Source organism: Aquila chrysaetos, chromosome 8, assembly GCF_900496995.4.
Source record: "Aquila chrysaetos chrysaetos chromosome 8, bAquChr1.4, whole genome shotgun sequence".
NCBI classification, from domain to species: Eukaryota; Metazoa; Chordata; class Aves; order Accipitriformes; family Accipitridae; genus Aquila; species Aquila chrysaetos.
This window is the reverse complement of record NC_044011.1, coordinates 1,430,768-1,452,068: the sequence shown is the minus strand read 5'-3', so window position 1 is coordinate 1,452,068 and position 21,301 is coordinate 1,430,768. Positions and strand designations below refer to the sequence as shown.

At 60.9% G+C, this 21,301-nt stretch overlaps 1 protein-coding gene across 3 annotated transcripts; it reads right to left on the bottom strand.

Annotated features, from left to right (window-relative positions):
- Positions 1–1,098: 1,098 nt before the first annotated feature.
- MED24 (mediator complex subunit 24) lies at positions 1,099–20,293 on the bottom strand. 3 transcript variants are annotated; one of them, XM_030021970.2, is made up of 26 exons: positions 20,203–20,293; positions 19,816–19,954; positions 17,320–17,402; positions 16,751–16,789; positions 15,212–15,285; positions 13,814–14,037; positions 13,124–13,235; positions 12,450–12,600; positions 12,094–12,207; positions 11,366–11,413; positions 11,075–11,157; positions 10,607–10,693; positions 10,165–10,276; positions 9,376–9,518; positions 8,493–8,530; positions 7,712–7,794; positions 6,283–6,461; positions 6,048–6,147; positions 5,499–5,674; positions 5,143–5,407; positions 4,753–4,934; positions 4,355–4,448; positions 3,883–3,982; positions 1,956–2,033; positions 1,638–1,786; positions 1,099–1,478 (listed from the first exon to the last, which is right to left on the bottom strand). In XM_030021970.2, the coding sequence occupies exons 2-26, from the start codon at positions 19,943–19,945 to the stop codon at positions 1,362–1,364; spliced, it is 2,961 nt and encodes a 986-aa protein (XP_029877830.1). In that variant the 5' UTR covers positions 19,946–19,954; positions 20,203–20,293; the 3' UTR covers positions 1,099–1,361. The 3 variants fall into 3 exon arrangements, with proteins under 3 accessions (XP_029877830.1, XP_040981205.1, XP_029877832.1); XM_041125271.1 differs by lacking the exon at positions 1,956–2,033; XM_030021972.2 differs by lacking the exon at positions 16,751–16,789.
- Between the last annotated feature and the right edge of the window lie 1,008 nt (positions 20,294–21,301).

Genomic DNA, 21,301 nt, shown 5'->3' with positions numbered 1-21,301 from the left:
TCGTACCCGGGGCCGGTGCGTGCCAGCCTGCTGCCGGCTCAGGGCCGAACTCACAGGAGGCAGCGAGATGGGGCAGGATGCTCGGTTGTGCGATGGCCAAAGACCAGACATCACCCACAGCCACCCCACGCGCGACAAAGCTCCTCTGCCGACAGCATCAGGGTCTCTCTCTCTAGCAAAGCCCATCAGCAAAGAGCCGAGATCATCCCGGGGAGCACGCAGGGGTCAGGTAGGCCCTGAGTCACCATCCAGCTGCCTTTTCCCCGGGGCAGCATTGACCCCAACCCTGTGGCACTGCTCCGGGGCCTCCCTGCACCACCTCGCCCCCTCCACCACCAAAGCACTTTCTTCAGAGCCCCCAAAACAGGGGCCGTGAAACCCGCTAATGCCGAGGGGGGCAGAAGTCACATCCCTGGGGCTGCAGCAGGGACCCAGGCTCAGAGCTGAGGCACCCCAAGGGGAAGGCTGGTGCCTGGCTACCCCAGGCACTGCTTCCCCCTTTCTCATGAGTCAAGCAGAAAACATAAATGAAAGGAGCAGAGGCAAAGCTGTCCTGGCCCTGCCACCCCCTCAGGGTCGGGGTTTCGTGACAGTTACAGGCAGATTCACCGCCAAAGCAGCTGACTGGGTGCCAGGACAGCCCCGCGGAGGAGCCTCTCCCAGAACAAGGCTGGCGTGGTGCTGGAAAGGCTGCGGTTACTCACTGGCCGCTGGGTGCCGTGCTCACAGCCGGGGACGCGGGGTGAACTCATGCTCACGTGGAGGAATTTCCAACAAGAATTTGCTTGCAGCTTACAGCGTGGCAGGAAAGCATCTCCGCTCCACCCAGCTGCACATCTGCAGCTGGCCGGCCGCAGGCACCCGCTCCCCAAGTGGAGCATCACAGGCAGCCCACCAGTCTCCTGGGTTTCTCTGGGGTCAGGGCAGGCAGGTTAGGGACAGAGCGAGTGTGATTTTCCTCCCCTGGCCAGTGCATGTCTTAGCCACTTGCTCTCCCATCACACCCACCATCAAGCTTGCCCTGAGATGAGGGTTTTGGGAAGCCCCAGGGCCCTGGGCTGCAGTCAGGAAACCAAACAGAAATGAAGCAAAGCCTGGTTCTACAAAAGGACTGAATTAATTATACAAAAAAAGCAGGGGGTTTGTCTCAGTCTCTGAAAGCCCATCGTGAGGCAGCAAGGGGATGTCTCTGGGAGGCCAAATGCAGAGGGAAGCAGCCCCCAGGCAGGGCTAGGCTGAGCCCGCGGTGACAGAGAGCTTGTCCCAGCCATCCCAGTCCCAGCCCAGCATCTCAGTTCTCATGGATTTCCCAGCAGCTGGCTGGCAGCCCTCTCCTGCACAGCAGAAGGGAGGTGCCACACTCACAGCGCAGCGATGGCCTTGGCAGCGACACGGCGGCCCAGGGGCAGGCTGAGATCCGTGATGGCCAGGACAATTTTGGGACTGGACATGGTGGACACTTTCACCAGCTCCGAAACCTACCCGGAGAGAGAAGAAACACAGCTGACTCACGACAGCACTGGAGACATGAGAGCTGGGCAGCAGGACTCCCCTGGAAGTGCCTGCCTGACCCACGAGACCAGCGTCGCAGAGCACCCCACAGGCAGGGAGAAGGATGTCACGGCCGTGGGACTCACCATGGTGAAGGGCATGAACTGGAGGATGCTGCCACGGCTGCCCTGCTCCAGGCAGTCCACGCACTCCTCCATGAACCACTGGACAAACTGGGTGTGGGTGCCAGCCGTCTTGGCCCCCAGGATGGAAGAGATGAGCAGGAAGAGGTTTGCTGTGGAGACAGGGAAACATCAAAAGCCACGCCAGTTCAGGGAGGCTGGGGGTGGCCCAAGCCTCCTGCAAAGGGGACAGGTCCCCACCAGTTTCGGCATGACTGGATCCAACCTCATGGCCAGGCCTCACCACTGGGTACCCCCACTGGGATCCAGCCCCACCATTACCTAGCACCCTGTTCAGCGGGTCCCTCATGCTGACGGTGTGAAGCTGGGAGGCAGAGAGCGAGCTGCTCATCGAGCGATCTGTTGGGGAGGAGAACACACATCAGGCTGGGGGGAGGCTGGAACAGCCTCTTGGCCCCCTGGCCAGCTCTGGCCATTCGAGCTCAGCCAGCCCTTGGCCTCGAGGAGGGGCTTTGCCGTGAGCTACCCCGTGGAGTGGGAGAGGTTTGGACCATGGTCCTTGGCACCCTCCATACCCAAATGAGCACAGTCTTTGCTGCTCAGGCACACCAGAGACACACAGCAGGCAGACAGTCTCTGCCTCAGTCACTGTCGCTCTCTGCCAGAGCGCAGGCAGCCCTGACAGGCAGCGCAGGCCCACACATGCCCCAGGCATGACAAAGCACAGCAGCCCAGGGAGGTCTCCGCATGCTGCCGCTGCTGCTCTTGGAGTGTGACACTTCGCTCTTGCACAAGCCAGATTTATTCCGAGTCTGACAAAGTTTAATGACCTCTCCAAAGGGTAAGCGTGAGTGAGACCATGAGTGTGCATCCCTGCTACTCCCTGTTCGGTTTTAATTGCAGCAGTGACTCGTCCCTGACGCTCCGCGAGGGCACGAGCAATGTAATGCAATGTCACGATCGGGAGAGAAGAATAGCGCTCTGCCAAGGCGAAGCAATACACACGCTACACATCCTGTGCACGCTGCCTGCAGCACAGCCGGCTGGGAGGAGCGAGCCAGATGTTCAACAGCTGCACAGCAGCACTCAAATCTCACTCTCAGGCTACAATTTAGTTACCAGAGCTGAGGCATGTCCAACAGACTAGCAGCAAATCTTGGGACAGACCAAGGGGATTTATCTGACCCAAACTGTGAAGCGCTGCTGGGTGCTCCTGCTGGAGAGGAACTGGGCCATCTCCAGTCCAACTGGACGGGAATCCCCTGGGAATGCTCTTGTGCAGACCCCATAGTACACACCTACTGTCAAAATCAGCAGGACCCACCTTGTGCCACTCTGAGGATGCTCACCAAAAAAGAAAGCCCTCCCACACTTTTCTCATGGAATCACATGAGTTACGTGGCTGCTGCAGGAAGCAGCATTTCCACATCACTGCAGCAAACAGCCCAAAAAAGTCCTGAATGTCACTGGAAAGAGGTGGAACTGCCTCAGAAGTTAAAAAAAGATAGTGAAATAAAGGGAAAACCCCATATTTCAACAGTAATGAAACCAAGAAAAACCACAGGTTGATGGATGTGTTGAGAACTAATAAATAAAGAGTAACTTAGGATAAGAGCATCAGGAGAAACAATGACCAAGGAACATCCTGACTCACTGTCCAGGAGTCCAGACAACATACGTGGGAGCCGTGACAGCACCCTGTCACGCCAGGATGGCACGGACACCCCCCGGCATGTCCTGCTGGAGCTGTCGCAACCCGCGGCACTGCGCTGCGGGGACACAGAGACGTGACTGTAGAGACTCATCAGCTCCTCTTGCTGCCTTGTTAACAACAGTGGAATTTCAGGATTTAGCCACAGACATCAGGAACGTCACCTCCTGCCACTGTTGCTGCAGCACATCAGCTCTTCAGTCCCACGCAGACTGGCTGGGGGTGACAAGGCTCTAACAAAACCTCCCTGAGCCCCTCGTGCATGATGCACTGAGTTGGGTGGCAACGTCACGGAGGGAAGGTGTAACCTCATCCCCTCTCCTAAGCTGTTCTGATCAAATAAATAAAGAGCTTGACCTCTTCTAAGTGCCAAAGCTCCAGGGTAATTCCACAAAACACACTCGAGTGTTCTAAATCTTCACCTGGTCAGCTCGGGAAGAGAAGTGTTTTTGTGCCAATACATATTTCACACCCAGAAATGAGCAGTGAGGCAGGACCGTGCCTTCCCCAGGAGCCACCCTCCCCACCCGCACTTACTGGGGCTGGACAGGATGTTGGCGTCCTCCTCGTTGGAGCTCAGCAGGCGCATGAGCTTGGAGGGCTGCGTGTCATCCAGTGGGAACAGGCTGGTGTAATCCTGGGGGGGCAGAGGGGGTTCAGCCCCACCAGCCTCTCTCCGTGTGGGGATCCTGGCCCCGCTTCCCGGCGCTGATGACCCACCCTGGGCTCCGCACAGACCCGTAGCCCAGGACTATGATCTCTGTTCACCCAGAGCATCTCAGCCTGGGCCAACCACATACCGACCATCTCATTACAGCCCCCCGTCCCCAGAAAAGAGAAGGGAAAACCCCATATTTTAAGGTCAAAGGACCTCAGACAGCCCAGAGAACCTGGGCAGGGAGTCTGGTCTCAGTTACCAACTCCTCCTGCCACCATCACCTCCCACAGACGCTGACCGCTCTTGCACACAGAGAGCCTCCAAACAAACCCTGCTCCACACCAGACACACCTCAATATCCTCCCGGTGCCTCTTCTTCTGCCTGGCGGATGCCTGGCCCTTGTTGTGGGAGGAGTAGGAGCTCAGGGCACACCAGACGGAGAGCCTGGGGACAAAGCAGGGACACTGTGAGGTGCTGCCAGCCCACCTGGGTGACAGTGCACGAGCTAGGGAAGACAGCAGAGCCCAGGGCATGCACTGGGACAGGACATAACCAATCCCTCCTTGGTGAGAGGCAGCAGGGAATGGGGCCGAGGACACCAGCATGTCTGCTCCTGTTGGCACTGTGCCAGGGTCAGAGTGGGAACCGGGCAGCTGGGACCCCCGTCCCAGCACAGAGTATCTCCCCATCTCCACTAACAGACCCACCCACCCCCAAGGAGATGGTGCCCGTGGGTCCGGGGTCTTACTTGGCCAGGGCCTTTCCCGGCGGGTCCATGAGTGTGTGCCACTTGGAGGAGTCCGTGAGCAGGTTGGGCAGAATGTGGCCCAGCAGGGTCAGTGTCAGCTGCTGCATGTCCAGGCAGAAGATAGCATAGAGCAGCTCCACAGCCCGCAGCGTGTGCTCCTTCCGCGTCTCCTTCAGCAGCTCCTGCGAGGCAGAGGGCAGGCCTGAGGTAGGCATGGGCACGGCTGGGCCTGCCCTGCTCACCTCCAGCGCCCGGGACTGTCACAGCAGCCAGCCCAGCCACAACCAAGACTCCTGGGCACTAAGAGCACAGGCTAGACCCAGAAGTCCTGGGCTCGACACCCAGCCACAGCGCTGGGGGTCACAGCCACCTCCCTCCTCCACCCCGTACCTTCACCAGGTTGTTGCAGAACCAGTAGACGCCCCCCATGTGCAGCAGGGTGTCGAAGATGTGGATGGAGCGGCTGTCGACCCAGCCCTTCTCCAGCACCTTGGTGAACACGCTCGTCAGCACCTCCTTGATGGGCTTCTTGGGGGGCAGCAGGTTCCAGTAGGGTATGGTGTCCATGCCCGTGGAGGGGAACTTGATCTGCGTGGCTGTCTGCTGCAGGACGTCCGCACACATGTGCTCCAGGATGGAGCTCATGATCACCACACTGTGGCGGAGAGACACAGGGTCACGCAGGCCCCGGGAAGTGGGAAGTGGAAGGCAGGAGATGGCACAGGGCCTGGTGCACTGGAGCTCACCGCTCATTGTAGAACTGCAGCGTGTTCTCGCCGTGCAGGGGGGTGGCCAGCTGCCGGATCATCTGCAGGGACTTCTCCCGCTCATCCAAGCCCAGCATGCGGACGTGGGCCACCAGCCAGGCCACTGCGCACACCGCCATGCTGCACACCTTCCCCTTGATGTTGTCTGTGATTTTCTAGGAGAGAAGATGGGAGCGGAGGTGGATGAGCACAGATGTGTGGATGCACAGGCTTTATCTCTGCATCGCCTCCCAGGGCTGTGGGCCCCAACTGAAGGGTCCAAGCCCTTCTCCCCTCCACGGGGTGAACCTACCCCTGCCAGCCCCACTGCCATCAACAGGGCAGTTCGGGGCAGCATCAAGGGTCTGGAGCCAAGTCAGTTCCCCACCCAAGTCAGGAAGGAGCCAGCAAGCTCTGCAGTGGCTGCAAGAGCATTCAGGGCAGGAGGACAGGGGACCCCTGCCCTGCTCAAGCCTTAGCCCCTCCTCAGGACACAGCACAGCGCCGGTGCCCCTGCTCTGCCCCACACCATCCCCCCGCCAGGCCCACCTGGATCGACTCAAAAGTGAGGACGCTGTTCTCCCAGGCGTTGAGGATCTCCAGGATGGCGGCTGAGATGCTCAGACATGCCTCATGCCACTTCATCTGCCTGCCAGGGAAGAGAGAGGCAGGGGGGGTTCAGGCAGATGGTCAGAGTGGCCACGGGGCCAGGGAAAATGGGGTGGGTGCTTCCACCCTGGTCTGCCCTGGCCTGGCAGGGTGGGCGTGCAGGTTGAGCTCTTACACCAGCTTCATCTCGGAGGAGTTGTTGAGGAGGGCGACCAGGGACTCCACCTTGGTGGAGTCGGGGCGGAAGCAGGGGTGGTCAGGGTTGAGGATCTTCCCCTCCTCGGGCATGCAGGTCAGCATCCAGGTCTCGAAGAAGGGCACCTCGCCCGCCGGGCTCAACTCCGACAGGATCACCTGGAAGGGAACCGACACAGTGTCTGCCACGCGGTCTGCATCCTGCAGGGATCCTGCTGGGGACCCCCACCCTGGGGGGGGACCCCTGCCCTGGGGAGCTCATGGCCAGGGGAACAGTGCCGCCCTGTGGCAGACACTGGTCAGCTCCCAGTAAGGCACTGGTTTCCAGCCTGTGGGCTGTGGTTTTCCCCCTCTACCAGAGGATTTCCCGGGGGACCACAGCCCATCTCTGAGCAGCGTTCCAACGGCTTCCCTCAGGAAGATGACAGGACAGGACCAGTCCCGAGGGGCTGCAAGCGTGGCTGGGGGGGTCACCATGTCCTGCCCAGAAAGGGCCACTGGTTCCCCCCACCCGCCGAGCTGGGCTCAGGGTCCCCAGCGCTGGGGCCGGCTGGCCCACGGCTCCGCGGGGTCGGGGCACACAGCCCAGCTGGCAGCCAGCTGGGAAGGCTCCCGGGGGGGGGACACGAGCTGGGAATCCCATACGCTGCTTCCTCCCTTCAGCCCACCATCACCCAAGGGACACTATTTTTGTCAAAAAAGTTTTGCACATCTGTTCAGCAGCAGCTGGTCAGGAAAGTCGCTCTGGGCTGGACTAGGGGAATGAGACCTCATCAGACAGCCCCGGGCACGTCCGCTCCAAGCTGCCTCCAGCCAGGACTCCCCCTCCCTGCTCCCCAGGGCCAGCCGGGCAGGATCCCTCCCGCTCGCCTTTCGCTCCCTCTCCATGTTCCCGGTGTTCCGGTATCATTTCACCTCCCAACACACACAGATGTCGAAACCTGGAAAATTTTCATGCAACCAAATTGCTGTTTCCTGAGTGGGGCTGCAAGTTCCTCCTCTCATAGGGGAGGGCTGACGCTCAGTCTGGCTGCATGCACCCCCCAGCCAGCGCCAAACCAGAGGGGCAACGATGGGAAAAGCCCAATGAGATCAGAGCCAGCCCAGAGAGGGTGCGGAGGCAGCGTTCCCACCGATACCATGGTACCATAAAGGCAGCACAACCAAGGCCCCCAGGAAGGCTGCAGCCACCCCTGCTCCATCGCCTGGCACCGACAGACCCTCCAGGGACAGATTTCTACCTGCACCAGGTGAAAGGCACTGGGTGCTTTACCCCACGCAGAGGGGCGGCTGCGGGGACGGTGGGGACAGTGGCGGTGGCAGGCTGGCCGCTAGAGGAGGCTGGCAGGCTGCAGCGCACCGGCTGCGCTCGCAAGGGTCAGAGCCCCAGCCCCTCAGAGGATGCTTACCTCCGAGCCGTAGGTCTGGGCCACATGGCACAGCATGAGGAAAGAGATGTCGAAGAGCAGGGCACGAACCGGGGCTGATTTGGCTGAGGGAGCAGAAACAAAGACCTTGGGGATCTCCAGCCTTGGCACAAGGAGGGAGGCAGGAGCCCTGTGAGCTCGGGGGCCGGGACCCTGCTTCCTCCAAGCAGCTTTTTTAACCCCCAAGTGCTTGTGTGCGAACGAGGGCTCCAGGGCATGTGCCAAGTGGCTCCCTCCACCCCGTCTGCCCCTGCTTGAGTCCCCAGAGCGGCTTTGGCCTCCCCTTTGACAGCCCCAGCCCACCCCCAGGCTCCCCCCACGCCATGGAAGGTCAGAGCACTCAGCAAATTTCATCACACGCAAATGCAGTCAGAGTCCTTATCTCAGGCTCTGTGCTGACACATCACCCCTTCCAGGGAGGGAGCCGGGACAGGGCCAGCCCCGAGGGGCCCTGCGGGCTGGGCTGGGGAGAAGGAGCTCTTCCTCTGCAAGCAGGGAACACCCCACATTTGGGATGGACATGCATGTGCCATGCATGAGGGCAGCGGGTCCCCGGGAGCCCAGTTCCCTGCTGGCACCCAGCCATGTGCCCCTGCGCCGGGCTCCCTGCCAGCAGCCCCCAGCCGGGCCCGGCACAGCTCGGCTCGCTCTGGCGCCGCAGCCAGTCCCAGCTTAATCCAGCCGGGCCCCACAGTGTCCCAGCACGTGGCGGCGGGGGGAGCACAGCTCGAACCACCCCACACACGGATGCGCACGCACTTACAGCCTTCTCCAGTGATGTGCTTCGTGAATTCATTCAGCCTAGAGGGGGCAGAGAGAGCCGCAGTGAAGCATTACCATCGCATGAAACAGGCCTCTTCCCATCCCCGAGACAGGCGGGGGGCTGCCCCTGCCTGCAGACCCCTTCCCGCATCCCACCCCAGCACCCAGCTCTGTGTCCCGCATGGAGGAATAGGGTGGGCAAGGACTGAAGCGGAGGCCAGTTCCGCAGACACCCTCTGGCACAGCAGGGACAAGCCGCCTCCTCCCTTTGCCTCTGCTCCCCTGCAGCAGAACAGGTCCAGCAACGCTGCTTTTCCCCACACCCACTCGGCCCAGCATTTAAGTGCGTCCTCTCACCAGAGCCGGCTCTGCCCAGCTGCGTGGGGATTTCTGAGCACAGCCCTCTCCATACCGCAGCGGCATGAACCCCCAAACAGAGCGAGCACAGCAGGGCCGTGCACCCTGCCGGGCTGGCGTGGTTCGAGCTGCCTCAGGCCTCCCTGTTCGAGGAAGCCCGTCACGCAGCCCCACGCGTGCTGGCGCATGTGCTTTAACCAGGACACAGGCATCTGGGGACCAAAGGTGCACACACAGCAAGCGCCCTGGATCTGAGGCTGTGCCAGTGCTTTCAGTTCTCTTAATACCCTTAAACCAAACCGACTTTGATTCTCTGCCCTGTTCACGCAGAGGCAAAGGAGATGGGATGCTGTAGGGTGCAGTCTCCCTGAGATCCCAACCCTCCCCAGGGCTCTGTTGGATCCAGTGCTGCACAGGCACTGGGCCAGAGGCACATACAGCCCTGTCTGGGGGAGAGCTTGGGGGCCTGCCCGCTCACCCCAGTCCCACTGTTCACCAGCGACAGTGTCATCCAGGTGGACACTCACTTGATGAACTTCCGAGCAAAGGATTTCAGCTTGCCCGTCGCTGCAGCCGCTGCCAGCAGCAAGTCCAGGCTCTTCCCAGACAGCATGTGACCCAAGACCCCCAGCAAACCCTCCGGGGACTTGGAGTGATCCGCATCCATGGTCTACAAAAAAAAATACAGGAAAGAGAAGTCACGGGGAATGTGTGCTACAGAGCAGCAGTAAAACTCCGGCTGTGGGAGCAAAATTGATCGGCTGCCAGAGCTGTCCCGTGAGGCCTCGATGAGCAGAGACCCGCAGTGCTCGGCGGGGTGGGGATGGAGCCCTCTGTGCCCCAGGCACCACAGGGCACGGTGCAGGGGAGAGCTGCAGCAGACTGGGGCAGCACGACCAGCAGCAAAACCTCCTCTCGCACTCAGCAGCAGCAAGGCAACCAGAGTGATGCAGGGACAGGGACCTGGGGAGGGGGGGGGACGGACGGGGAGGGGAGTCCCCAGGGACCAGAGGAGATGCATGCAGGGAAGCGGCTAGGAGCAGGACAGGCAGAGCTGGCTGGGCTCAGGCTGCTGGCACTGACAACAATGTGCTGTCTGATGGCTCCTCCGGCTTTCCTGGGAAGGAGGAGGGGAGGTCCTGGTCTCCACGGCAGAGCGGCAAGGCTGGGAGTGATTCCTCCATTCCTCCACCCCAGTGCAGGGGGAGATCAGGCACCTCCCAACCACCCCAGCTGCCTGGTGAGACCGGTGCTGCTGGAAACAGGCTCTGGAGCTGAGACCAGCCTGCCCAGCATGGATGCAGGAGGGGACTCACCTTCAGGATGTTGGTGACAGTTGGCTCGGCCCTCAGGATGAGCCCCGGGTTTGGCTGGATGTTGGCATTCTCTGCTGATTTCAAGCGTGGAGCGTGTTCTCTGTCCGCCGTCCTGGGGGACCCGCAAAGAAGGGCCAGTGAGCAGGAATTTGTCACCCTGCCTCACTCCTCCACACTCAGCCACCTCCCACCCACCTCCACCATCAGCACCCCTGAGGGAAGGCCACCACCTCAGGCCACCACCAGCTGCCACTCCGAGAGGACTCTGACTGTACTCAGCCTGTCACTGAAAGCAAAGCCTTGTCCCTCCAGGCCACAGTGTCCCAGCTACAGGACAGCCAGCAGCATCACAGCTGGTCCTTTATGCTCCCCCCTCAAGAAGGACAGCAAGAAAAGGTGCTCCAACCCCACTTGGTTATCCAGACTTTTGAGGGGCCTGTACCGTTTGGCAACCAGGTTGGTCATGTTGGCCTCCGAAAGCAGCCCTTGCTTGCTGCACTCCTGCAGGAGTAGACTCGTGCAGTCGCAGCTGGAAGAGAGAGGAGAGCGCTAGCCTGAGGGACAGCATTCCTGCTGCCCCAGGCAGAGCCACAGGGCAGGGGGACTCCTGGGTTGCCCTCTTGGCCCTACTCCCACCCCTCTGAGGATGCTGCAGGGCCAAAAGCAGCTCCAGATATCACACAGCATCACTAACACATGAATCAGCTGTCAGACACTCACTGCCTTGCTCATTTGGCAGCATCAGGTCCCCAGGAAGAAGGAACTGGATCAGGAACAAAAAAAGCCTTGCCAGGAGCTGCCCCAGCACCCCGTACCACAGCTCCCAACAGAGAGGACAGGTTGATTGTGGCACAGACTGGCCACAGGCTCATAATGCTGCAGGTCAGCCCCGGACATGGCGAGCACTCACTTGCATCGCTGATCTGCTTTGTCAAGCAGAGGCGTCAGCTTCAGCAGGAATTCGAAGGCACAGTTCACGTCCTCAGTGAAGTCCTGCCGTGCACAAAGCCAAGCACTCAGCTCGGAGCGCTGCTGACACAAGCCCACCTTCCCCTCCTATGCCGCCTTGTCCGTTAGAGGAAGGGTTTTGGGACATAGACCGTTTCCTACCCCAGCTACCCCCACGCAGCTCTGGCCAGGCACCAGCACCATCACAACAAACACAGCTCACTTGTGCACACAATGACGGCCCTCAACTCACCTTCTCCCCTTGGGGATACTTCTTGAGTTTAACCAGGACCTGGGGGATCTGAAAGACACAGGGCATGGATGTGACCGATCGAAGCAGACTCCATTCCACAGTCAGGACCTCCCAGCCACACAGGCAGCAGGAGCCCACGCGAAACACGCCTGCAAGCAGCTGCTTTCCCAGCCCAGGGACAGGAGCCATCTCTGGAGCAGCCCGTGCACCCAGGGGACTTTGTGCCCCTGCCTCCCCTCTGCAGGGCCCTTCCACCGTCACAGGGAGCCACAGGGCATGGCCACCTCTCGACAGCCAGGCAGGGAACTGAGGCTGCAGAGAAGCCATGCATCAGGCCTGAAATCAGACGCAGATCCCTTTTGTCTGGTACAAAGAAGGGAGGTGAAGCAGACTGCTCCAGGGCTGCCCACCGCTGTGGGAGCATAGGCCCCAAGGCTGCTGTGGCATCCTTCAAAGGCCACAATTTCCCCCAGGGAAACATCTCAGGAAAGCCACTCTGCAAAACAAAGTGGTGCTGGGCTGAAAAGTGGCCCTGGACACCAAAGCTGATGCTCAGTGGGTTGCAGGAGGGCTGCTGCAGGCTCAGCCAGGGTGTGGGGGGACCTCGAGGGGCACACTGCGGGAGAGGAGAGCTAATTGCTCTGCCAGGGTTCAGCACTCAGCAGGGGAAAAGGCAGCAGCAGGCTCAGAGTTCGGAGCACTGTGCTCGCGACAGGGCTGGGCCGTACCTTCAGGAAGGTGAAGGCTGTCCACTTCAGCTCCTCTGTGCCCTCTGGGGACTCGATGAGGCCCACAAAACAGGCCTTCCAGATCTCCAGCACGAAGAGCGGGGAGGGGATGCGCTGCAGGGCACACAGACAAAACCCTCCAGTGCTGGAAAGGCAATAAAGCACCTCCCCCAACCTCAGCCAAACCCTGAACCCCCTGCAAAGGTGTTGATGGGCTCACGCTGCTCCCTGCAGCTGCGCCCATACCCTTGGACCAGGATCAGCACAGGGAGGTACACAGCACAGAGCTGCAGCGAGGCCCTGGTCCCACAGCCCCAGGCCACCCTGAGCAGGAGAACAAGATGCCACTTCTGTACCTGCATCCTCTTCACCATCATCAGCTGCTCCACCAGCGGCTGGGTCTCTCCCGTGAGGTTCATGGTGCCCTCCAGCAGCACCACAGCATGCACGGTGGGGAAGCCAGTCTTGTTCAGCTGGTCGGAGTGGACCGAGAGCATGGTGGGGATACTGGGCGGGAGACAACAGCACAGGGTCACTGGAGCCTTGCAGGGACGTACCGTTGCTCCTCCTGTCCCATCCTCCTTTCCCGGCCAAGCCCTTCACATTTGCTGTCCTGCATCTCTCTGGCGCATGACAGCCTGTAGCTCCTGTGCCCTGCAGAGGAGCCCCTGGGCACAGCCAAACCCCCGTGCCACAACCTGGGCCCTGGGAGCAACTCCGGGGGAATCCAGAGCAGGGACGGCAGCTCTGGTCTGGCCAGAGCAGCTGAGAGATGGCAAGGGTCCCCAGGGTCACCGGAGGAGCAACCCCTGGGTAAGACTCCTTCACAGCAAGTCACCGCTAGCCCTGTCCCCTCTCCTACCCCAGGGCCTCTCACCAGCCCCAGCCCACTGCTGGTGCAGGGGTCCATGCTGGGAAGGGACAGGAAAGCAGGGAGCAAGCGTGGAGGGAGGCAGGAGGCTCTCAGCCCCAAGAGCAGGGCTTAGACCCATTTTACCCTGAGCCCGTGGAGACAGCAACACAAAGCTACCTCTTGATGAGGGAGACACAGTCGTCAGCTTGGCTTCGCAGCGGGGAGTTGCTGAGGCTGTTCAGGTTCTCCCCCAGCTTGATGAGGGACTGCTCCACAGTGCTCCAGGAGGCTGGGGAGGGAAGGCAGGCGTTCAGTGGTGGGGACAGTGACATGCTGAGAAGCTTGGCTGGCTCCAAGGCCCATGGCAGCACAGAGGGCCTGCCAAGGCTGGGGCTCCCCGCCAGGCCCCACGGTGAGCAGAATTTGGTGCACCTCTGCGAACCCAAGCCAAGGGCCTGCGTGCCACCCAGCAGCTCCTGCTTCAGGCTCAGCCTGGCACGGCCTCTAGGCCAGATGCAGGCACCAACCGAAGGTGCAGGGCTGTGCCAGGCACACTGGCAGAGCACAGGGCCCGCCACGCGCCCAGGAACAGCTCACGCAGCCTTCACATTAATTCTGCTCTTCTTCCAAGGGCAGCATGGAGGGGAGGGGGCAGAGGGTGGCACGGAGCCAGGGAGGAGACAGTTACAGCAACAGGGCTGGAAGACGGATGGGCTTAGAGCCGCAGGGACAATGCGGCAGGAGCCAGGCAGGGGGAAGGGAGAGGTGGCAATGACATCTCCCCAGGGCCAGCAGCGACTGGGAGGAAGCCCTGGCAGCGGCCACAGGCAGAGCATGCCACAGGGCAGGGCAGGGGCAGCAACATACACGTCTCCTCCAGCTTGGCGATGTGGATCAGGGCGCGGTTCTTGGTGCTGCCGAGCATCTTCTCCAGCCGCTCCAGACACATCTTCAGCTGGCTCTCAGCTGCCGCCTGCTCCAGCGTCTCCTTCACCTTCTCGGTGTAGAAGGCCGCGCAGCGCAGGAGCCAGTTGAGGGCACTCATCAGCGCCCGGCAGAGGCCGATGCACTCCTCTGCTTTGCCGTGGCAGCTGGGAAGGGGAAAGAAACAGGACCGTGCTCACCGTGGGCTGGCCTACTGCCCCCAGGGAAACTGAGGCACAGAAACAGGGTGGGCTGAGGAATCCAAACCCACGTCCTGTGCTCCCAGCCCAGCCTGCTTGCTGGCTCCCGGCTCCTCTGCCGCAGATCCCAACCTGCTCAGCCTGTGAGCATCCCTGCTGTGCCAGGGGAAATAAAGTCTCCCCAGTGCAGCCTCCTCTCTGGCCACTCTACTACAGGGAAAGTTTCCAAGCCTCTAATCAAATTATCTTGCTAAGAGAGGCTCAGCATTGATCAATGTGCTGCAAGAGGTGAACACTTTCCCCTCCTGATGCACAAATCATTGGGGCCAGAAGTTTTGATCAAATTAAGCAGAGGATCAGATTAGGCAGGGACTGGATTAAGTGGCCGGCTCTGCAGTTGGCCAGCAACAGCTCCTTGTCAACATCTGTGACTGATGCATATTCATTGCTGCTGCTTCATTTCATGTAATTGAAGAGCTGCTACCTTCAGCCTTCCTCCTCCTCCCACTATCCCCCGCCGCATGCTTTCTGCTCTGGCCTCCCAGAAGAGGCTGTCAGGGGTTAACAGGAAGATTTCTGAGCTTTCTAAAAAAGTTTTTGTGGCCTGAATTGTCTGGACTCCCCTGGGTCCTGCAACACCAGCGGAAGAGCACGAAGCAAAACAAGGCAGCTGCCTGGAGCGCCTAGGGCAGCACAGGCAGGACTGCGAGCACTGGCAGACAGGGACACGTAGACAGGGTCCTGGGAAGCTGCAGAGGCCACACAAGAGAAAGGAAATGCTCTGAGGGGACAGATGCCCTCAGGCTACAGGGCTTATGCCCGCCCCTATCTACCTGAGCTGGGCAGGAATATCACGGCGGAGACATTTATCCCAGAATACGTGGGTTTCTTGCAGCTTCCCACAAAGCTGGTGGGGTTTTGGACTCCCTCTGCTCTCCCCATACTGGGACTCGCACAGCAGCCCAGCCCAGGGCAGCCAGAGGGGGACAGCAATTTGGGAACAGACACAGAGCTGGAGGGGGAACCTGGCTCCCTCTGCCAGGGTGAGTACCCCGGGCTCAGCCAGGCCCTACCGGCTCCCATTACTGCCCATGGTACAGCCTGGGGCCGAGGTGGCAGGGCTGGAAGGGCCACACCATACCTGAGGCGGTCACAGAACATGTCCATGATCTCCAAGAGCGACTGGACACACAGGTCCCGGGAGAAGTCATCAAACTAGAGCAGGGGAAGAAGGAGGGATTTCAGATGGGGGCTGCCAAGCTCCAGCAGCTCTGAAAACAAACTCAACCCCTTCCTTCAGGAGCTGGGCCGGCGCTGCTGGCCACAGGATGCTCGCCCTGGCAGCTGCCCAGCAGCCACTTGAATGAGAACTAGGTCAGGGCTGTCCAACGGCTGGGTCATGCCCTCCCGGGGTTGCGGGAGGCAACCGGGCCACGGCAGCGGGGACGAGGCTGGGTTTTCTCGGCAGCCTCCCCGAGACGGCGGCGGGGGCCTGAGCTCCGCTCCCCGCTGGCTGCTTTGACGCGGCGGTGGCTCGGCGCCAGCCCGCGTGCCCACCCCCGGCTCGGCGGGGCTGGCAGCGCACGCCAACAGCCCGGCTGGCCGCGGGGCCGGGAGGGCGGTGGGCAGCAGAAGCGCGGCCCCCCGCCTCCTCGCAGAGCAGATGGGGCCGCCCCGCCGGGCCGGAGCTAGCCTGCAGGTCTGCTCTCAGCCCACGCTGATCTGAAGGAGGAAGCCTCGGCTGTCAAGGTCAGCTCTCTGCCCGCCCTGCCGGAACGGGCAGCGACGCACGACCAGGGGAACGGCGACGAGCCTGCGCCGTTCGGAGCAGACCTGCCGCCGTGCTCGGTGTCAGCCGGCCGTACGCTGGCTCTACCCTCCCCTGGGAGCGCGCCCACCACCCCAGATCGGTGCTGAGCCCCGCTGGAGGGGTCCCCACCCTTGCCGGGGCTTTGCAGCGCATTTATGGCACAGCTTCGAGCTCAGCCTGCGGCACCTCAAAACAACGCCAGCATCGCGTGGCTACCAGCGCCTTTCTCCTCCCGTCCCCCAGCTACAAGGAGGCGGGAGAAGAGAAATTATTCTCCCTTATATTATTCTTCCTTCAGATCAGAGGTCGCCCTGACAAGGCTAGTGCCCGGGGAGGGTGGGGGGCCTGACGCAGCCTGCAAGGGGCTACTGCTCCCCACGAAGCGGCGAAGGGGATGCCGAGCACCCACGGGAAGCCAGCAGGGCGGGGAGCCACAGCCGCGTTGACTCGGGTGCTGGCAGCCCTCCCTCGTGAACGGCGCTGCTTTTCCATTGCCAGCTCTGGATCCCCACGGTGCTGCCAGCGCCGCCGGCCACAGAGGGATGTGGTTTCCGGCAGCTGGGGCGTGGTTTACATGCAGGGCGCTGCGGGGCAGGAGCCTGCCAGGCCCCACACGACGGAGGGACGAGGCTTTCACACCCGCAGCCGTCCCCAAAACCAGAGCGGGACCTGCCAGGTGCGGCGGCAGCCTGTCCCCAGCGGGACACAGAAGGACTCGGGCGCTAATCTGCACTGTCTGACCGCTGCTGACTCAGCAGAGGATGTCGTTTTCCACTTGACCTATATTTGGTGGGAGTTGTGGGGAGGGAAATGAATACGTGGCTCATAGCTAAAGAGAAAAACCTCAGACAGCACCTGTCAGAGCCGTACCTTGCTGATGGCCGTCAGGACCGTGGAATAAGACACCATCTACGAACAAAACACAAAACCAAAACAAGCCCAGTGCAGCAGCGTGTTAGCGGGTGACATTTGCCAGCGTGGTGCTCGTTGCTGAGGAACAGCAAGGTCAGGGCACGGCCTCGCTGCCTGTCACCACAGACGGGGCTGGAGCGCTGACCCGGCACAAATCCAAACAGACATTTTTAGGTGATCGCTGATTTGTTTCACACAAACTTTAGGCAATATTAAATGCTGTGCTAAGAAAGCGCAGAGCTTACAGCAAGAGCAGAGGCTCTCGGAGGGCAAGGATTTCCACCCTGCATGCAGCCAGGCGATGGGCAGAGGCTATTTACAGAAACATCCCTGCCTCAGGCACGCGCTGAGCCCTCCACCGCCTGCTGAAGCCCAGGGGAGGCACAGATGGGGAGATTCGGGGTGTCTGCCCGCCACCGACTCCACAGCCCGGTTTCTTTGCCCACCTGCTAACTGGGGCTGCGAGGCAACACCCAGGAGCGTCTGCAGCGCGAGGCAGGGAGGCAGCATGCGGGGAGTGTCATTACCTGGGAGCTGATAGCGTATTTCAGGTAGGACAAGATAAGTGGGTTCGGTGATGGCCCAATCATCGCCTGCTCCAGAAGAGCCTCTGCAAGCAAAGGAGAGGGGCCAGGAGGTCCCAGTTCAGCACATACACAGTGTGGGGACACACAGACACACGCACGCTCTGCCCTCATCCCACAGGAAAGGTGGCAAGGACAAATTGTGCTAACCACAGTGACTCTGCACCGCTCTTCCCTGAAATTAACTGAATCCCACAACTTTCTAATCCCCAACGGCAAAAGCCAGTAAATAATTCAGGCAGTGCAAGCAGCCTCCTGCTAACTCAGCTCTCCCCGGGCACCCTGGCCCTGAAACAGCACCTGCTGCTCTCCAAACACGTTCCCCTTCCTCCCACGTCCTGCCCAGGAGGCTCTCGCATCCTCTGCCGAGTGACTTTTGCTCTGGCACCTGGGGCTGAACTCCAGGCAGACAGTCCCTCTCAGCTGGGACCAGCCCTGCATGTCTGGCCCTCCCTGCCGCCGGCTGCCTGCCAGCACTGGCCTGTGGATGCTGGAGGGGCTCTGCCCGTCCTATCTGCTCAGTCAAGCCTTTAATTGACCATTTGAACTATGGCAGAGCGCAGGAACCACCTCCCGAAAGCAGGCCCCGGGCTGCAGCACGGGCTGTAAGTAGGTCAAAGCACCCAGATGCAAGAGGGGGCAGCAGCCGTTTGGGAAGTCGTCGCCCCAAAGACAAGGAGGAGCAGCAGCCGTCACCGGATCGCAACCGCGGGAGCAGGAGACTCCCTGGGTCTTGCTCAAAGGCTGATACCTTGGCCAAAAGCATCTCAGCTCGAGGACAGAAGGCTAATGGCAGCCTTCCCCTCCCCATCTAATCAGGGAGTGTCAACACGAGCCAGCCACATGCTGTTACCCACTGCAGACGTGTCAGCATAGATTTGCTGGGCACCGCCGTGATCCTGGCAGCTCGTGCCAGCTTTTCCTCCTTTGTAGTTTAAATCTGAAAGGCACGAGCTTGGGAAAGGACAGCTCTAGGGCTGCGGTGAGGGAGGCAGCGCTTGTTACAGCCGTCGGGGCCTCAGGAACAGCCTCCCTGTGTGCCCACAACACTCGGTGCTGCCCAGGACAGTGTCGGCAGCATCCTCCTTTTTAAGTTCCCTTTTGCAGTGGGGAAAAACGAACCCGGCTCCCTTCCCCTCCTTGCAGAGGGGCTGTCCTCCAATGAAGCCTGGGCTAACAAGCCTTTCCCGGGCTAAGAGTTGACCAGGAGAAACCTGTTTCTACAGAAATCATAGGTACCCCACTTTCGGGGGTTACGCAGATGGGCCCATGTCAAACACTCCATGGGCCTCGCTGCCCCAGTGAGCAGAGCAGAAGCCGGTCCCACCGGGCCGGGAAGAGGCACCGGGGAGCCCCGGGGACCAGCTGGCTGGCGGCAGGGCCAGCCCCTCAAGCCAACCACCCCCCACATCCCCCAGCACTGCGCTCGCAGCCCCCACTCCCCCGGCTGTGCCAGCTCCGCCAAGCAAATCTGTCACCCCACTGCCACAGCCAGGCCCCACAGCTCCAGCTCGGCTCCTCCAGCCCCACAAGTCCATGTGCTGACCCCACCACAGGCCGCAGCAGGAGGGGGACAAACCTGGCCTGAGGAGCTCAGCTGTGAGGACATGATTTGACAAAACCCACCATCACGGGCCAGATGCTGCCAGAAAAATCACTGGTAGAACGGAGAGAGGAAAAAAAGACCCACCAGGGAAAGATTCCCCCCTCAGTGGGGTGAGGAGTCTGTGCCAGGGCTATTCGCCTTTAAATCCCCCAGTGCAGCAATTCTCGAGCAGCACTCTGTTTATTTATCTAGGGCTTGCAAACATGCGCTTGCTGCACAGTTAAAAAAAAACCTAGCAACAAGTTTCTATAATTGGCATGAAAGCCTGGCAAATCTTTAAACCATGGAGCTCAGCAGGTACCAGCGTTTGGCAGGATTTGTGTCAAATGCCCTTGAATAGGGACGGGAAAAGAAATCCTAATAACTGGGGGTGGGAAACAGCCTTTGGAGCAGCACCTGGCTCCTTTGCAGCGCTTCTCACTCCCTTGGCTAGACACATTGATGAGGCAGACGGGGTCAATATTTGCTCTCAGTGAGGGAAACTGAGGCAGCTAGCAGGAATCTGTGTGCAGCCAGGTGGTGAGCGGTGTGGGGACGGAGCGGAGCAATCCTGGTGCTCTGCGCCAGCAGCGTTTCGGCACATCTCGCTGCAGCCAGCGGCGATCCCAGCCCTGCCTGGGTGTCCCACCAGGCCAACCCTCCACCATCGGCTGAGCTTTAGGCCAGCTTAACCACCGGTCCATCTCTGGGCCGAGCAACGGGACCACCCTGGGCAGCACCGGAGCAAGTAGCCCCAAAATAGAAAGCCCCATCCACCCCACTCCTGCACTCCTGCTCTGCCTCCCAACCACTTCCATCCCCCGTGGCTCCCCCAGCCCCAAGTCCCCCCGGACCTGCCAAGTTGAGGATGTCCCAGGTGGCTCCACGGGGAAAGAACCGCTTCATATTTATGGCCCACTGATAGTCGCTCCATCGCTCCTTCCAGGCCTGCAGGATGGCCTGCTTCAGGTTCACCACCTTCATGGCCGCGCTCTGTGAAAGGAGAGTGTCAGGGCAAGGCTGACAAGCTTTTTTTTTTGGGGGGGGGGGAATTTCTGACAAACACCCCCCAGGGGGAAAGGCTGGGGGACAGCAGGTGAGCGAGGCCTAGTGACTCCTGAGGGGAAGGGGAGGCCGCGGACGGGAGCCTGGTACCCCCATGGGGGGGGGGGGGGGAGCTCCGGGGCCGGCCCCCGCACCTCCGGTCGGCCCCGGGGCTCCCCACCCCGGCCGCCCCTCACCTTCCCCCGGTACCGCGGCGCGACCAGCAAACGCTTCCCTCAGCGCCTGGGCACCGCCATGGTGGGACCCGCCATCAAACCGGGCGCTGATTGGACGACGGGGGGGGGCGCGGCGGGGCGCGGGGGCTGCTGGGAGTTGTAGTTCGGAAAGGGAGGGGGTGCGAGCAGGGTGCGTGCAAAGGCGTGGGGGTGCAAATGGATGGGGGTGTAAAGGCGAGGGAGTGCAAGCACTGGGGGTGTAAATGGGTGGGGGCGCAAGCGTGGGGCGTGCAAAGGTGTGGGGGTGCAACTGGAAGGGGGTGCAAATGGATGGGGGTGCAAATGCGTGGGCGTGGAAAGGTGTGGGTGTGCAAATGGATGGGGGTGCAAATGCGTGGGCGTGGAAAGGTGTGGGTGTGCAAATGGACAGGGGTGCAAAGGTGTGGGTGTGCAAATGGACGGAGTGCAAAGTCATGGGTGTGCAAAGGCATGGGTGTGCAAATGGATGGATGTGCAAAGGTATGGGGGTGCAAAGGCGTGGGGGTGCAAAGGCATGGGCGTGCAAGCATGGGGCGTGCAAAGGTGTGGGGGTGCAAATGAATGGGGGTGCAAAGGCATGGGCGTGCAAATGGATGGGGGTGCAAAGGTGTGGGGGTGCAAATGGATGGGGGTGCAAACATGGGGCGTGGAAACGCGTGGGTGTGGAAATGCGGGGGTGTGCAAAGGTGTGGGTGTGCAAATGGATGGAGGTGCAAAGGTGTGGGCGTGCAAGCATGGGGTGTGCAAAGGTGAGGGGGGTGCAAATGGATAGGGGTGCAAACGCATGGGTGTGCAAGCACAGTGTGTGCAAAGGTGCAGGGGTGCAAAGGTGTGGGTGTGCAAATGTGTGTGCCCACACAGGAATGTGCATGTGTGCAGATGGGGTTGTGCATGCCTGTGTCTGGGTGCGTGCACGGATGCACGCGTGTGTATGTGCACGCACACGTGTGAGTGCAGGTGTGCATACAGGCACGTGTGTGTGCGAGCACGGGAGTGTGCAAACATGGGTGTGCAAACACGGGTGTGCACGTGGGAATGGGCATGCCTGCAGGCGGGTGCGTGCACGCATACGTACCCGTTT

Coding starts and splice junctions, on each gene's coding strand:
- MED24 (XM_030021970.2), bottom strand. CDS start 19,945: ATGAAGGTGGTGAACCTGAAGCAGGCCATCCTGCAGGCCTGGAAGGAG. Junction 7,795..8,492: donor GCACATCACTGGAGAAGGCT/GTAAGTGCGTGC, acceptor CTGCTCCCTCAG/CCAAATCAGCCCCGGTTCGT. Junction 1,479..1,637: donor AGTTCATGCCCTTCACCATG/GTGAGTCCCACG, acceptor CTCTCCGGGTAG/GTTTCGGAGCTGGTGAAAGT.